Source organism: Trachemys scripta, chromosome 7 (assembly GCF_013100865.1).
Source record: "Trachemys scripta elegans isolate TJP31775 chromosome 7, CAS_Tse_1.0, whole genome shotgun sequence".
In the NCBI taxonomy this organism is placed as follows: Eukaryota; Metazoa; Chordata; order Testudines; family Emydidae; genus Trachemys; species Trachemys scripta.
The window spans coordinates 58,909,562-58,927,301 of NC_048304.1; the positions used below are offsets into that span (position 1 = coordinate 58,909,562).

General features: G+C 50.2%; 1 protein-coding gene across 1 annotated transcript in view; it reads right to left on the reverse strand.

The window, feature by feature from the left end:
* Nucleotides 1–6,009: 6,009 nt before the first annotated feature.
* Nucleotides 6,010–17,740, reverse strand: part of FRMPD2 (FERM and PDZ domain containing 2) — a 65,804-nt gene continuing 54,073 nt past the window's right edge. The window contains exons 25-29 of the mRNA XM_034775829.1: nucleotides 13,008–13,106; nucleotides 10,941–11,308; nucleotides 6,745–7,030; nucleotides 6,299–6,457; nucleotides 6,010–6,066 (exon numbers count right to left, since the gene is read on the reverse strand). Coding sequence (XP_034631720.1) covers nucleotides 6,010–6,066; nucleotides 6,299–6,457; nucleotides 6,745–7,030; nucleotides 10,941–11,308; nucleotides 13,008–13,106 — 969 coding nt within the window. The remainder of the gene's footprint in view (nucleotides 6,067–6,298; nucleotides 6,458–6,744; nucleotides 7,031–10,940; nucleotides 11,309–13,007; nucleotides 13,107–17,740) is intronic.

Genomic DNA, 17,740 nt, shown 5'->3' on the forward strand with positions numbered 1-17,740 from the left:
GCGATGTGAAAATAGGCATCTTTCATATCGAGGGCAGCATACCAATCCCCCGGATCCAGGGATGGGATAATAGTTCCCAGGGAGACCATACGGAATCGAGCTTTGATCAGAAACTTGTTTAGATCGCGCAGGTCCAAAATAGGACGGAGGCCTCCTTTTGCCTTGGGGATCAGGAAGTATCTGGAGTAGAATCCTTTTCCCCTCAGGTCTGTTGGGACCTCTTCTACTGCTCCAGCAGCAAGAAGGGTCTGAACCTCCTGCGTGAGAAGTTGCTCGTGAGAAGGGTCCCTGAAGAGGGACGGGGAAGGGGGATGGCAGGGAGGGGGCGAGGAAAACTGGAGGGTATAGCCCACCTTCACTGTGCGCAGGACCCATTGGTCCGATGTTATGCGCGACCATGCCCGGTAGAAATGGGACAGGCGGTCCTTGAAAAACAGAGGAGGATCCGGTATGGAATATGGTACGCTGTCCTCGGGCGTAGCTTCAAAAGCCTGGTTTATTCCCTGGCTGTGGTTTGCCCTGGCCGTGATTCTGGCCCTGGTTAGGCGTATTGTTACGTCTCCGCCTGTTATCCCTGCCTCGACGGCACGGCTCGTGTCGGGGGCAAGGGTGGTATTGCCTTTGCGGCGGCTGGGGCTTAAAGGGCTTACGCTGCGTTACCGGAGTGTGCATACCCAACGACTTAAGGGTCGCTCGTGAGTCCTTAAGGCTATGTAGCCTGGCGTCCGTCTGGTCGGAAAACAAGCCCGAACCTTCAAACGGGAGGTCCTGCAGCGTGGTCTGCACCTCTGGCGGGAGACCTGAAGCCTGCAACCACGCCGAACGCCTCATCACGACTCCCGACGCAATTGTTCTAGCCGGCTGAGTCTAGTGCGGCCTGTAATGAGGTCTTGGCCACTGCCATTCCCTCATCCACCAGGGCCGTGAACTCCTGATGCGCGTCAGGTGGGAGGGAGTCCTTAAACTTGGCAACTGATGCCCAAGAGTTAAAATTGTGCCTGTTTAGAATCGCCTGCTGATTGGCGATCCTCAGCTGAAGGCCCCCCGATGAATAGACTTTCCTCCCGAATAAGTCCAATCTCTTAGCTTCCTTGCCCTTGGGGGCAGGAGCTTGCTGGCCATGCCGCTCCTTTTCGTTGACCGCCGAGACCACCAGCGAACAGGGGGACGGATGTAGAAAGAGGAAGTCAAACCCTCTAGATGGGGCGAAGTATTTCCTCTCCACGCCCTTTTGCAGTTGGCGTACTGGAGGCCGGTGTTTGCCACACCGTCTTATAGTTGGACTGTACTGTCCGTATAATCGGGAGAGCGACTCTGGAGGGGCCCTCTGGGCTCAGGATATCGACCATGGGGTCGTCCTGCTCTACAGTCTCCTCCGCTTGCAGGCCCAGATTGAGGGCTACCCGGTGAAGCAGGTCTTGGTGTGCCCGATGGTCAATCGGGGGAGGGCCGGACACCAGTGTGCCCGCTACCGCCTCGTCTGGCGAGGAGGAAGAGGTCGGGGCCTTCTGCCCATCCTCATTGTCCTGTAATCCGGCATCAGCCAATTGTTCCTCTGCGACCTGACCCGCAGCGTGGGATTGGGACGGCACCGTACTCGGTGCCGAGTCCACTCCTTCCCGCTCCGGTGGTCTAGAGACCGTTGCCTCCCTATACGATGGCGGACGGTGCCGCAGGGAGCGGGATCGGTACCCGGATGGCCCGGATCTCGAGGCCCTCGATGGGGGCCCTTGCTGGTGGTAGGCCCAGGGTGTCCAGAATGGCCATTGGCTCGGTTGGCCCCATTGGGACTGACCGTAGTCCCTGCTGGCCTGTGACCTATGGGCATACCCGCCGTACCGGTCTGAGTCAGTCCCCGAGACCACGGACGGTGACCTGGAAGGCCACGGTGGAGCCGTAGGATGGTGCCGGTCCGGTTTTGGGGAGTAGCGCCTCCGCGACCAGGATCTGGAATAGCGCCTCGCCGACCTGGACCTGGAACGGTACCGGTGATCGCGGGACCGGGAACGGCTTCGGCTGGTCGGCCTTGGGTAACGAACCGCCGACGCTTCGCGGTGCCGACTCGTGCTTGGTTGCTGAGTCGGTGCCGACCGCTTGCTGAAGCCCGACTGCTGCGGTGCTTCCTGCGCCGAGGGCAACCGGGAGTCCACCGAGGCGGAGCTCGACCGGGACCGGTTCCTGGAGCGGTGCCGAGATGGCGACCGTGATGGGCGCACCATCGCCGGCTTGCCTCTGCGCGGCAGCATTGGCGGGGCACCCTCAGCGCGTGCCGGGGCCTCAACGGACAAAGCAATGAGGTCCTTAGCTGCCTCAAACGTGTCCGGAGTGGAGGGCTGTTCCACGAGCTCCTCCAGCCCTTCATCCTCGCTCGACGCGCCCATCCCGGGGCTCGACGGGCCTTTCGGCGCCGGAGCCACTACCGGGGTCCGTGTTGGGGCCGTATCGGCCTTAGGGGCACTCGAGGTCTTTACCGGTGCCACCCTCTTGTGCGGGGAGCGTCCTCGGGCCTTAGGTTGGCCCTTCGCTTTCGCCGGCGAAGACGATCGGCGTCGTGTATTTCCCCGCTGGGTCGGTGCTGCGGGCTTCGGGTGACCCGCCGGTGCCGGTTCCTGCACCGATGCCGGGGCGCTCCGCACGGAGGCAGACGGTGCCGTCGAAGTGGAGGGCTGTAACGCCGTCTCCATGAGCAGCTGCTTAAGGCGAAAGTCCCTCTCTTTTTTAGTTCTGGGCTTAAAGGCCTTGCAGATCTTGCAGCGCTCTTTCTGGTGAGCCTCCCCCAGGCAACGGAGACACGAAGCGTGGGGGTCGCTCAATGGCATAGGCCTGCGGCACGTGGCACAAGCCTTGAAGCCTTGGGCGTGTGGCATACCCCACCGCCCAGGGCCAGTGCCAGGGCTGAACAAACAACCCTGGCAGGAACTTTAAGTACCCTAATGAGCTGTTAACTACTGGCTCAACACTACTACAAACTAACTGATAACTGCTAGATAACACTAATGACTATTGCTAAGGGACACTCTCAGATGAGAGGCAGAGTTGTTCCAACGCCGCCACGGACGGTAAGAAGGAACTGGAGGGGTCGGGTCGGCAGGGATATATATACCCTGGAGCGGGGCGTCGCTCTGGTGGGAAGGAGGGGCCCCGCCGGCCCGACGGGAGCCGCTAAGGGGAAAAGTTTCCGACGTCCGTGCACGTGGCGCGCGTACACCTAATGTGTAATGGACGTGAACAATCACTCGAAGAAGAACTCTCTGTTGCTTTTTACAGATCCAGATTAACATGGCTACCCCTCTGATACTGTAAAACAATGACATCTAAATTGGAGATTCCCCCTCCCTCAGGAGTCTGAACTGTGGAGACCTCCCATGTTCTGAAAGACTGACCCCAGGCACATTTGGGCAGCCCAAGTCAGGTCCTACATTTTGTAACCAACTCCTTCCTCTCAATTCACCCTCTATGATTCCAGCCATGAATGTGGTCTGTAATGGCAAAGGACTGAGATGAAGCTTTTCAGATTGAGATTACAAGCTTCTCTTTTTCAGATGCTACTGTGTGTTGGAAAAACTGTGTTAAAATTACATGCTGTTACTTTAAATTGTAAGGGTCCTGCTTGCAGGCTAGGGGCTCTGAGGGAAGTTGTGTGAACTGGATTCTCTTTGGGAAGTCTGCAAAGAGCCAGCCTAGAGTAGGGTGGGTTGAATTGTGCCTGCCTGCCTTAGGGAGCAGCCTGCTTTGTCTCACTCTGGTTTGGTTGTGGTGCGTTAGGGTGCTAGAATCTAAAATATAAAGCGGTGTTACATTTCTTACTTCCAGAAAGCAAAAAACCAAAACACACTAACTTCTCTGTGTGTATGTCATGAACATAACAGATGCTAACACATCTGAAGAAGTGGGTTTTTTACCCACGAAAGCTTATGCTCAAATAAATCTGTTAGTCTTTAAGGTGCCACTGGACTCCTTGTTGTTTTTGTGGATACAGATTAACACAGCTACCCCTCTGGTATTAGATGCCAACACAGCAATATGACTTGCTACTGAGAGCAAGACTGACCTCTCCCACTCACACCACAGAGCAGTGGAAAAGGGGAGAGAGGAGCAGCAACAGACTAAGAGGAAGAGAAAAGAGAGGGAGATGGGGCACTCCATGCTGCACTAACCCATGGAAGTCTCATTAAAGCATCACAGAGTCAGATTTACCTTGTTGCCCTGATGCAGACATTGTGGCTGGCAGCCTCACACACTTGCACTGCATCGTCCAGGCTGAGGCCCTCCGTCCATAGCCCGCAGATGTAGACAATCTGATCCCGTGGCTGCAAGCTGCCTTCTATACTGGCGGGAGAGCCTGGCACGATCTCAAGCACGTAGATACCCTGCAATTTGCTCCCGGCTCCTCCTGTTAACTTCAAGCCTGGAAGGATACAGATAAGTGTATTGTGTCACAGTGGTTTCTGAACGTTCCTTAGCGTGAGACTAGGACAGTGGAACAGTCTCCCACAGGAGACTTGGCTCCACTGACGCTTGGCTGGACAAACCACTGGATAATATCCTGTGGGGAACAATCCTGCACCAGCTGGACTAGATGTTAGAGCACAGGCTGGGGCAGTGAAGCACAGGGACATGTTACTGAGAGAAAGGTAAGAACAAAACAATGAAGGGCCTACCCGCACCCAACTACTGGAGTGTAGCACTTTCTATTGGATAGTTATTGAAATCAGACTAGCCAAGGTACTTATACGGCTCTCGTTATCTCAGCACCACTCTTTAATTGATTTAACCTCAGCACTTTTGTGAGGCAGGATTATTATCCCCATTGCACAGATGAGGAAACTAAGACACAGAGAGATGAAGTGACTCACCCATAGTCACACAGGAAGTCTGGGGCAGAGCAGAGAATTGAACCAAAGACCCAGGCTAGCATCCTAACCACCAGACCACTCTTCTTCTCAAACACACACTTGTTTTTTTGGTCTAATGTTGCTTTATATATCTCAGCTGACGGTAGATGCCAACATCTAGGCATCTGGACTAAGCCCCTGATATCCCAAAATCTGATATTGCAGAGATGTCCCAGAAAATATATCTAAAGCCAGATCTTACTGCCACAACAGGTGTTTTGCCCCGACTTCAGGAGCAGCAGTGTTCAGCTCCTTGTGTGATAACAACGATCTATAGACCAGGGCCAGCCTGAAGAATGGCATTGGGAAACTGGCAAGCTAACCCACCAATGCACAAGTCTAGGATTGTGACAGTTCTCATGCAGCTTACCACTAGCACCGTCCTGGCCTAAAGAAGGGGCAAATTTCAGTCTCCGCACCACATACCCAGTTGTCCATTGTCGCCTTTTGTGAGGGTGATTTCAGGAATCTCATCTGGTCTAACAGAGGCATGGGGGTCCTCGTTAACCCGGCCAACCACCAGGCTCAAATTGGGAGAAGAGCTGTACAGCAACGCCAGGGTTTCATCAAAGGAGAATGCTGTGACATCAACTCCGTTCACCTAAGAGACAGAGAGCAGCTATAACCATGTCCTAGGTCTTTTATTAACTGGCCACACATTCCTTCCTTTTACAAAGCTCGGTATATGGGCTTCAGGCAGTCTCCATTCTGGTCTGACTGACTTTTTATAGCATTCACTGCTATAAAATTCTCTTTTCAAATAGACTTTCCATGCATTTTGGCCTTGTTTTTTTCTTCATGATGTATAAAGAAAGTGTGAAAGACATTTTTTAATGTCTTCCTCTGTCTTTTTACATTAGAAATATCAGCTCTTATCTACCTTATTTTTGTTGGAGGCCTTTATGGAAGATGGGAGAACTAGCAGGATGACATCAAGAAACTAGGTATGGAAACCCCAGATATTCAGACGGGAGGGAGAATCTGGTCAGACTGTTTAAAACTCTTTGGGGTTATTTTTTTCTTTGCTTTTTGTTAACATATTTAACTCAAACACCTGACATACACTTGCAGGGAAAGCTGCCTTTGTTAAAGATTCAAACATTCCCAACACTCATCAGTTTGAGGACTGAAAAACCTCCTGCTCCACTTCTCTACTCCTCCAAGGAGTTCTCTAGCAGCAACAAGGAAGACAAGGCTTAACACAACAAGCTGAGGAAGAATCTTCAAAAAACTAGGCTTTGTTTATACATCAAAGAAAGAAAACTATTATGTTAATATAGCTTGTTACATTTAATATAGTGAATTAATTAACATTTCTGGTGTCTTATACTCCTGCTACAAAGCAAGAAGACACTGGTCTACTAGTGTCTGTTCCTCCTTTTTAATTCAAAGGATTTCTGTACCATAATGAGTCGGTCCCCTCTTCTCAGTCTTCCATCAGACAGGGCAGGCTCAGCCAGGATTTCCTCCACATACAGGCAGTTGTCCAGTTTGTTAGGAACCACTGTGAATCCGTAACAATTGTTCTCCGATCTTGTCACAGTGACGAGCACCTCCGTTTCCTGTCAAATGCAGCACACAATGTGTTTTAACACCTTTCTTTCTATTGCCTCCTTCCTTCATGTTTTAGATACAAATTAGGGGACAGATCTTCAGCTGGGATAAATCAGCATCAGTTGTAGCTACGCCGATTCACAGCAGGTGGGATCCTGGCCGCAGGTCTTTAATGCACCAAGCAATACACAGATTCAGTGTTTGGGACCTGGTCAGATCAGACCCTGTATTTTGGACTGTAATAAAAATAAGGGTCACAGCCTACGATGGGGCTATTACAATAGTTATCACTTACCCTGGTATATTCCTCTTTCTTCTCCTCTCCCTCTAGTTCCTCAAAGTCTTCCCACTCGTTGTCACTATTGCCCGGTTCTCTAGCAGGGAAGGGTGCCGAGAAAGGATCACGTGGCTGCGGGGTGGCAATAGTGGTGGAGGCTGTGTCTGAGCTCCCACCACATGAGAGCGAGGTCAGAGATGTGGAGCTGAGTGTGAGATACTCCTTATCAATAGGGGTGGGGGAGAGAATGTCAGGGACGCAATAGGTGCTGGCGAGGTCATCATCACTCCTCTCAAAGGCAGGGCTGGGAAAGAAAGAAAAACCCGTATGATTGCAGGGCAGGAAGGACTTGCCCCCCAGATACTTCACCAGCAGGACACTGAAACCTCTGCTGTAGGTAAATCAGCTCCCTTTTGTCTTATCTAAATACTTATAATACTAAACTGCTCTCCATGGCCTCCGGGAAGTATATAGCTACACAATACAAGCAATCAGTCATGAGAACAAGTACTGCATTTTGTACACTTACCCAAATCATTTCAGGCTTCAAAATTTGTCTGTAAAACACAGATATATTTTTCACAAAGCATTTTCCACAAAATTTAATAAAAAAACTAGAACTAGTCACAAAATGAGGAAAATTGGGAAGAATCAATAAAAAAAACTTAGCTCTTATCTAGCACTTTTCATCCCTCGATGTCCAAGTGCTACACCAAGGAGAGTAGCTTCATTATCTCCATTTTACATATGGGGAAACTGAGGCACATGGCAGCAACGTGACTTGCCCAAGGTCACCCAGCAGGCCACTAGCAGAACTGGGAACAGCACCTAGCTCTCCTGAGTTGCAGTCCAGTGCTCTGTCCCTCAGGCCACATTTTCAGTTACTCTGCTAGCATTATAAATTCATTCATTTGCCATTTAAAAAAAAAAGAATGAGCAATGTCTCATCAGTTTTCATCTCCACCTTCTTATTTGAAAGGCAATGCCTAACGCATACAATTCTTTGCATGGCAACAGTTGTTCATGGGACCAACAGGTACGTTATGATGAGGCGGTCATCTCTCTATAGTTAAGGTGATAAATAACTTCCCATTACAAGCCTGCTCTTGACCCTGTTGTGCTTTTTTGATTAAAAAATTGATGAAAAAACATTTAAAACAATCTCAAAATGGGCTTCGACATGTGTCATTTACAAAGAACCCTGTTTCACAGAGGATAGACATTTTATTAATATTTCGACATTCTCCCCATCTCTTTGATTACAGATTGCACTGTTGCCTGGCATTCAAAAGCAAGTGAATAAATGCAATTAAAGGGAGTGTAAGTCACTCTATCCTTTCCTATATTACGCCCTAGGGCCTAAATGCTAAGATTTGTTCAAGCTGCTATCTGTGGTTGGCCAGAAAACTGAAAAACACAGAGAACCCTTCTTAGCTCATGTGAGCCATCAAATGGTACCAACAGCTGTTATGTGGAATGCCCCTGTGGAATGAAGACCCGTTCCCATTGGCTCCAGTGGGTTTCCTGGTAAGAGTAAAAGTGGCTAATGTGAATGAGGAAGAGTTTGGAGGAGCGGGGTGTGTATGCAGCTCAATGAAGAGAGCAATAGCACTTTATTAGCTTGTCACTATAGAGAGGAAAGGGAGAGGAGCCAGCCATTTCAAATAACACTGCCACACGGAGAATGAAACAGACAGTGTGTCAGTTCAGGTACTTCGATAGGGTGACAGATATTTATCATGTGCTGGAAGAGCACCTCGATGATTTAATGAAATATTTAAGAAGGGCAGCACACAAGGCCTGGGGAGAAGGAGGAGGTCACAAGTTTAACAGAGATCTCAACCATTAAGCATATGGTAGAGGCTGTGTTACATGACAGTGAGGCACTGGGCCTGGAAGGTAGTTGGCAGAGCTACAAATGCTCATGGCAATCAGCCAAGTAATGGCTCATACCATTGCAAGCAAAGGCTGCTTCTAGCCCATCTCTCTGGCAGCAGGGAAGACACCGAGATCCTGACCCTGCTCTCCCTTACAACAGCATAAATCAAGAATTCTACCAAAATCTATGGGCTGGATTCTGCATAGACTGTGTATAATGAGCACTACAGCTGCAGTTTCCTTGGTAATTCTGGGCATGTCTACACTGGAGCTGGAAAGTATAATTCCTAGCTCAAGGAGACATACCCACGTTAGCTCCCATCAAGCTAGCACACTAAAAATAGAGGGTAGCAGCGTGAGGGGCCAGCTGCCCATAATATGTATCTAGTGTTTCAGATGGGAGTGTACCTGGGGCAATGCACACTACTGTGGCTGCACTTCTGTTTCTAGCATGGCAGCTCGATCAGAACTAGCACAGGTACGTCTCCTCAAGTTGGAATTTACACCCAGTTTGAAGTGTAGATGTAATGCCCACAGACCCTGCTCATCAGCAGGCAGAATTGAACCTGGAATATCTGAAGCTTAATGCATGAGCCTCTACTGCATGAGCTAAAAGCCACGTGGCACTTAGCCAAAGCTATAGCAGACTCATTAGTGCCACACCAAGCAGGCATGAGTTACATAGACATAACCAAAGTTACATCATCCTGATTCTGCAGGAGTTTTTACTGGAGTTGGTCAAAAAATGTAATTCTTTCCCATGTGAAATTGTGAATAAAAAAACAATGAGGAATACTTGTGGCACCTTAGAGACTAACAAATTTATTTGGGCATAAGCTTTCGTGGGCTACAACCCATCTGATGAAGTGGGTTCTAGCCCATGAAAGCTTATGCCCAAATAAATTTGTTAGTCTTTAAGGTGCCCAAGGACTCCTCGTTGTTTTTGCTGATACAGACTAACACGGCTACCCCTCTGAAACCTGTGAATAAAAAGTCTCTTCTCCAGGGGGAAGTTTTGAACCAATGGGAAATTAAAATTTTCATCCCATTTCAAATGAAAATGACAATTTGGTTCAGTTTTTTTAAACAGAAGGCTATCTGAAGTTGAAATGAAATGAAAATCACCCTTTTGAATGGACATTTTGACATAAAGTGTCAATTTTGTTTAGGGTTATTTAAACCCAGAAGCTGAAACAAAATCACTTTTTAAGTTGATACCAAACTAAAATTTCTATTAGACTTTTTTCACAGGAAAAAATTAAAAATCATCATTGGAATTGCCATTTTCCTGCAAAATCTTCCATTTTTGATTAAACTATTTTCCGCCAGGAAAACTTCCAACGCAATAAATGCCAATTGGCTGGAGTTTTCACACTATAAATGCTCGAATGCATAAACGCACGAGAGCTTTTTGGGGAATGGGTGAGCTAAAGGTGGTGGGGCATTGCAGCCACCCACTGAATTGACCGTGAGCAAGGATACTAGAATCCCTGAATTTCTGGTACTGTCATTGCTGCTAAGGGAATCTGGACAGCCACACCAGGATCTCAACTGGCTGTATGTGAGAATAGGCACAAGCACCTCCTAAAGCAAATATCTCATAAATCTGCAGAAGAAATGGCCCTCTGGAAGAGCTCTCACTCCTATGCTACAGTCCCAGAGCTTCCCCCACCATCCGCAGCAGAGCACTCATTTCAAGGCGTCTCCTCTCCCATTTCTTTCGAGATGGGGAGGACTGCTGGAGAATTTCACATTGCAGAATGGTACCTGAATGAACTTGGTATTCTTTCCTCTGTTCTTTTAACAGCCATTCCTTTCTTTAAAAATTGTACAGAATCTGGAAATAGAGTCTTATGAACACTTTATGCTTTTAATATTGGTGAGCTTCCCTTTGTACTTAGTACGAAGGGCTTGGAAAAGACCATGGGCCTGATTCTCATTTACTCTGTAGCCCTTTATTACCACTCTGGTAGTACACAGGAACCTTAAACTAGATCTCAATTACTTTAATTCCCAGTTAAGTCAATAGGGGTCCTTCCGCTGAGTTCAATGGAAGCTGCATGAGGCCCTGGCTAGACAATGCAGTTTATTTCCATAACGCATTATTCATTCAACTCTCTCACAATGCAGCTTATTGCACAGTTCCAGAAAGGAGGCCGGAGAAGGTGGAGACAGCAGGCTGGGACAGGCATGAATAGCTGGTAAGGGGAAATGTTGGTTAATTAACACAGCAGTTAAAAGCACAGAACCTTGTGTTTAACCCCCAGCACTTCACTTGGGTGCAAAATTCTAAGGGCCAGTGGAAGCAGCACAGGGTGGAGTTCTGCACTTCTTACCTTTTAGCTCTTCCACTCTCACATGGTGAGTAGCAGTTCCGCATCACCTCTTCCTCCAGAGACAGGAACGTCTCAGAGGCAATGGCTTCCCGACGCCATTTCCAGAGGTGCTTGTAGGAGTGCTCACTGTGGGCTCCAGGCCTGTCATGTGGCTTCTCTTGGGAAGGTTCCGTGCCCTGCTCCTCAGGAGACAAGTTCTCCTCCTCAGGAGGGTCACCGCAAGAGGCCACTGCTTCAGAATCCATATAGTCTTCCAGTTCTGGAGAAGTACTGTCCCTCTCGCTGGCAGCATGACCTGCACCACCGCTGAGCTCTGGGGTAGCTGGTGTCACAGTCCCAAACTCCTTAACCGGAGAAGGCACTGGGGTCTATCAAAACAACAGAGAGAGGGATTAATCTAGCTTTGCCTCCCTCTCCTACCACTCCTTCACCATCTTCCTCTATTACAGGCCAAGAGGAACACAGCAGAGCCAATATCAACCAGCTCTCCATTGCAGGACACCACAGTGCTGGTGGTGTGGTGGAAGAACAGCTCTGAGAGACACTATAAAAATCTGAATCTCCAGGGAAGGAAGGATGTGGAAAAACTTTTCCCCAGTGAAAGTATTGCTAGTGTGAGGTACCCGACTCCCCACTCTGGAGACTAGCCTGGAAGTTCTCTTCAGCAAATAGGTGCAGTATGAGCAGCAGCAGGATACATTTTTGGGCCCCACTCTCCTCCCCCTTTCACTGCCCTCTGGTGTGTGGACAATCTCCAGTTAGCAGTAAGTGGCTTCCAGCCAATTTGACCCCTGTGCAGCAGAGTGCAGAAAGAAGAGCAGACAGGCCCCGGAAGCACAGTAGTGTGGGGATCTGTTTGTCCCATGGGGACTATTCTAACAGTGATCTCCATCCACCCAGGCCCTGTGGCAGTGAAGACTGGCATGATGGGGGACCACAGGGTGGTGAGCCTGGCCTAAATCAAGTCTAAGGCATGTGCACTAAGGGAGGGCTTGTGTGTGGACATGAGATGTGGTACAGTGCAGGAGGAGTTTGTCTGGTGCACCAAATTTCTCTAGTGTGGACATGACCATAGAAGGAAATTAGGTTCAGGCTCCTCAGCCCATTCACACTTTGGCCTTTCTGATGTCCCTGCTAATCAGTACTAGTCATGACAGTGGTTTCTGAGAGGTGGACATTGCACACAGGAAACTGGACTGAGACCACTGGTGGCATTTCATGAAGTTCACTTAACTGGCAGCCTAGATGTCAAAGGTTCAATATCTCAGTCCAATCTCAATAATGGTCCAGTCTACTTAAAGCTCCGGATTAGCACCCAGAAAACTGCTGCTTAGAATGAGTGCAATGTTTGGCTTAGGCTAGAATGCCACAGTTCTGCCCCAGAACACTGCAATCACCCTTTGGCTGGTTCAGTGCTACAGTGCCACAAGAAGATCAGACTGGAAACACCAGCGGGGCAGATCTGCTCCCCTCTTACTACTCCGGCTACTGAGAAAGTTGCTGCTGAATTGTGGGAGCAGGGTTTGTTGCTGGGAGAGTGTACCAGGGTGGGCTCAGTCGCAAGCTGGCTCAGCACCCTGCCACTCAAATCCCCACTCGTTTATATTAACTGAGCTTTGAAGGTGGGCAGTTGACAAAGCAGGCCAGTTATCTGAGTGGAGAGACAGCTGAGGGGCTCACTGGGTGGAAGTGTCCCCAGCAGCTAGCACTATATAAGCACACAGGAAGGAAGTGCTGCTCAGAGAGTGGGGGGCCCGGAGGAAGGCAGAAGTAGGTAGGATGAGCTGCTGCTACTGTCCCTTCCCCAGAAGCAAGCGGGGAAGCTGGCTACTGATTGTAAATATAATATATTCTAAAGCACAACAGTGGTTAAGAAGAGCTGGTGGTTTTGGTCAATGGCTGAGGCTGGAAAGTTCTCTCAGAGGACCACCCCAAGACAGAAAGGAAGGGAAAAGAACAAAGCTGCCTGACAGAGGGGGGAATAATCCGTGTCCTTCTTGTTTGAGACTCACTAGCAAGTGCTGCAGTGAGCGTTTCCTGGTGCAGTACTAAGAAGGTTTGTCTTACCAGTGCGCTCTGGTCTATTTCTGGAAGAAGACCTTTTGGAGGCCTGCAGAGAAGAAGCGTGACTTGTCGAGGAGCTCCTCTCAGCAAGTTGAGGACATCCTACACAGGGTGGAAATACTGTTAGCCTGGTAAGGTAATACACAGCCCCCAAGTTGCAGCACATCCCTCTCTGCTCACAATTGAAGGAGCAAAGGTAGTTGTGTCATTAGTCAGCAGCACTTCAGTGCCCACAATCGCTGCTCTAGGACATGCATTAGCCCTTTTATACTAGCTCAGGATTTGGCCTTCCAATGGCCACCTGGATTCAATGGCGCTTTGCTTTCAGTTGCAGTGATGGGTGTAAATTACACCCAAGGGGTGTACACCATGTAACCTATAACTTAGTTGAAAAAACAAACCCCTTGGGCACAAACCCCCCCCCCCCCCCCGCAAGTTTCTCCTGATTTGGTACCTTCTGTAAGAACTGCAGGCCTTGCTGGAGCCCTAGGCATAACTAACAGTGTAAACCAAAGGCTGTGAACCAGAGCAGGTCTAGTCTTGGCAAAATAACAACACACCAGGTATTGGCTAACCAAGGAAGCACATTCCTGACCACAGAGGATGGTGCAAGGACACCCAGAGTTCTCAAGTAACTACGTAAACAAGTTCCCAAGGGATGGTACAGACAGGGCCGGCTTTAGGAACTGCGGGGCCTGATTCGAATACCCGACAGCAGTCTGGGTCTTCGGCGGCACTTTGGCGGCAGGGGGTCCTTCACTCGTTCCGGGTCTTCCGCAGCACTGAAGGACCCCCTGCCGCCAAAATGCCGCTGAAGACCCGGAGCGAGTGAGGGACCCCCTCTCCCCCGCCGCCAAAGTGCCGCCGAAGACCTGGACCTCCACTGGATGAGTAAAAAAATTAAAAAATTAAAAAGGCGCCTAAGGCACGTGGCCCTCTTAGGCGCAGGGACCGATTCCGGGGAATCGGGGGAATCGGCCTAAAGCCAGCCCTGGGTACAGGAACCCACTGGCCCCTCGTAAGATAAGGATGGGATGACAGGATAATGGTTGAAGATGTTTTGTTCAAACTAGCAGGTACAAGCAGAAGAGTGGTAACTAATCATGTCTGGAGTGTAATGAGTAACTTGTTTGTATCAGCGTATAAAAGGAGAAGTCATAGGAGGGGCACCTTTGCACTCACCAAGGGGACAGCGTCCTGGTGCGCTGACTGAGCGGGCACCATTGTCACGGGAAACACATGTTAGTGTACCTGTAACCAAGGAGCCAGCGCGCTAGCACTGTGCTTCATCAGCAATAAATCTGGCCGGGTGCCTTGGCCACCGAACTGAGCCTGTGGTCTTTATGAACAACATCGATGTTGTTCATAAAGACCACAGGCTCAGCTGCACTCTCTGATAGCGCAGCTGACATCAGAGTTCCAACAACAGCAGCACTGAGCAACCACAGCAATTCTCCACAGCACTAATAAGAACAAGTACCTAAAAGGCCAAATCCTGATTTCTGTGCACAGATTGGATAAAGGGGCTGTGCACAGGGACACTATACAGGGAGCTGGAGGAGAGGGAACACTCTTCCTCAAGCCAGGGGCAGGGCATGACATACAACTGCAGACCTCCAGAGTCAGCTACCACAGCTGCTGCATGTGGGTTTTGGACCTATGTAGTCTCAGTTCAGATCTCCTCAGACTGGCCACAACACAATTTTTTTCCTCTGCAGACCTGCTGCGGAGGCCTTCGAGGAGTGATGCTGATTGGTACATGGAGTTAGGGGAAAATCCCACTGCCTGGACTCTCTGTACTCTGCCTCTCCACACACAGAGGAACTGTGCTGAATCTGCTGGGTTCGCCTCTGCCTGTGCCCTTCCCATGCCTGGGATGATCCGTCCCTAGCAGCGTACGGAAAGGATGTCTAGCCAGTTATGGGGAAGCCATTGACCAGAGGGGATGCGAATTCAGCACACAGACAGAATGCCTGAACCAGCACAGAACATCTTAGCCCCAGCCTTGCACAGTGCATAGCGAGCACTGCCAGAGACCCTTCTCCACAAACACAGCGTGAAGACCCAGGAGCACTTTTCCTGCCCCAGTTGCACGTTGAAGGCCTTGCTCTAATCAATGCTACAGTACAGGTTACATCATCATAGACGAAGAATGGGCAAACCTCCCGGGGCCTGGAATTTGAACAGGAACCGAGACGCTAGGATGCTCTTCAAAGCCCTGGGGGACTTCTAGCACAGCTTTCTTCTAACCAGACTGAGGATGCTGCGGGAACAGCCCCTCCCTCGAGCCATTCCCATTTCCAGCCCTGGCTAAAAACTGGAAATGTGGAAAGGAGAAAAATGCCACTTTCCCCCTTCAAACTTGTTCTCTGGGTACGTAGGGGAATATCTGCCTGTCTGAGCACTGCAAGGGCCTTGGAGAGCCCACCAGGAATGCAGCTCCCCATACTCATGTTGTCAGCAGCAGCAGGCAGGATCTGCACTTTGGGGGCAGCAGTATGGGGAACTATAGAGCACACTGTCTGAAAGGCCCCCTTCCATACACAAGGCAGAATACCTCCAGATCCCTCAGGCTGTCAGCACTTTGCTCCTCCCTCCCAGCATGCCTCGCTCTCAGAGGGACGAGGACTGGAAGCAGTAGCGGATTTACCATGGCGCCAGGCCCACACTCCAGCTTGGTGCTGCTGGCACTGAGGCTCCTGCTGCAGTAGGGCAGCCAAGCTCCCCCTCCCCTACCTCTTCTCACAGCATGCTGTGTCCCATCCTCCTCCTCCCTGCCGCCGATCAGCTGTTTGCCGATCAGCTGTTTGCTGGCAGGAGGGAGGGGGAAGAGCAGAGCCACAGCATGCTCGCCGCTGGGGAGAGGAGGCAGAGAAGAGGCAGGGGCAGGGCCTTGGGGAAGGGGGTGGAATATACCTATTCTGTGAACGCAGAGCTGTGCAGCCTGGCTGAAAAAAGAAGGTGCTGCTCAGCTCCCTGGACTTTGCAGCTGGACACCACCTTCTGGGTCCTAGTGCTGGTTGAGCTCCCTTCTGTGTGCTGGGAGCCATCCTTCATTTTGTACAACAGTGAGTGCCCACGGTGCGGCAGGCAGGGCAGGGGGACAGAGGCAGTAGGGAAGGAAGGGGGTGGGATGGGGAGGAGATGGAGTGCTGGGGAAGGGACCTGGGATGGGAAAGAGAAGGCGATAGGGCAGGGATCAGCAACCTTTGGCAAGCGGCCCGCCAGGGTAAGCCCCCTGGCGGGATGGGCCGGTTTGTTTACCTGCCGCGTCCGCAGGTTCAGCTGATCGTGGCTCCCACTGGCTGCAGTTTGCCGCTCCAGGCCAATGGGGGTCTGCAGGAAGTGGCTCAGGCCGAGGAGAGGAAAGTGATCAGGAACAGTCAGCTTGGATTAACCAAGGGCAAGTCATGCCTGACTAACCTAATTGCCTTCTATGAGGAGATAACTGACTCTGTGGATGAGGGGAAAGCAGTGGATGTGTTGTTATTCCTTGACTTTAGCAAAGCTTTTGATACGGTCTCCCACAGTATTCTTGCCAGCAAGTTAAAGAAGTATGGGTTGGATGAATGGACTATAACGTGGATAGAAAGCTGGCTAGATCATCGGGTTCAACGGGTAGTGATCAACAGCTCCGTGTCTAGTTGGCAGCCGGTTTCAAGCGGAGTGCCCCAAGGGTCAGTCCCGGGGCCGGTTCTGTTCATATTTTCATTAATGATCTGGAGGATGGTGTGGACTGCACTCTCAGCAAGTTTGCAGATGACACTAAACTGGGAGGAGTGGTAGATACGCTGGAGGGTAGGGATAGGATACAGAGGGACCTAGACAAATTAGAGGATTGGGCCAAAAGAAACCTGATGAGGTTCAACAAGGACAAGGACAAGTGCAGAGTCCTGCACTTTGGACGGAAGAATCCCATGCACTGTTACAGACTAGGGACCGAATTGCTAGGAAGCAGTTCTGCAGAAAAGGACCTAGGGGTTACAGTGGACGAGAAGCTGGATATGAGTCAACAGTGTGCCCATGTTGCCAAGAAGGCTAACGGCATTTTGGGCTGTATAAGTAGGGGCATTGCCAGCAGATCGAGGGACGTGATCATTCCCCTCTATTCGACATTGGTGAGGCCTCATCTGGAGTACTGTGTCCAGTTTTGGGCCCCACACTACAAGAAGGATGTGGAAAAATTGGAAAGAGTCCAGCGGAGGGCAACAAAAATGATTAGGGGGCTGGAGCACATGACTTATGAGGAGAAGCTGAAGGAACTGGGATTATTTAGTCTGCAGAAGAGAAGAATGCGGGGGATTTGATAGCTGCTTTCAACTACCTGAAAGGGGGTTCCAAAGAGATGGATCTAGACTGTTCTCAGTGGTACCTGATGACAGAACAAGGAGTAATGGTCTCAAGTTGCAGTTGGGGAGGTTTAGGTTGGATATTAGGAAAAACTTTTTCACTAGGAGGGTGGTGAAGCACAGGAATGGGTTACCTAGGGAGGTGGTGGAATCTCCTTCCTTAGAGGTTCTTAAGGTCAGGCTTGACAAAGCCCTGGCTGGGATGATTTAGTTGGGAATTGGTCCTGCTTTGAGCAGGGGGTTGGACTAGATGGCCTCCTGAGGTCCCTTCCAACCCTGATATTCTATGATTCTATTCTATGATTCTCGCAGCCCCCATTGCCTTGGAGCGGCGAACCGCAGCCAGTAGGAGCTGCGATCGGCCGAACCTGCAGACACGGCAAGTAA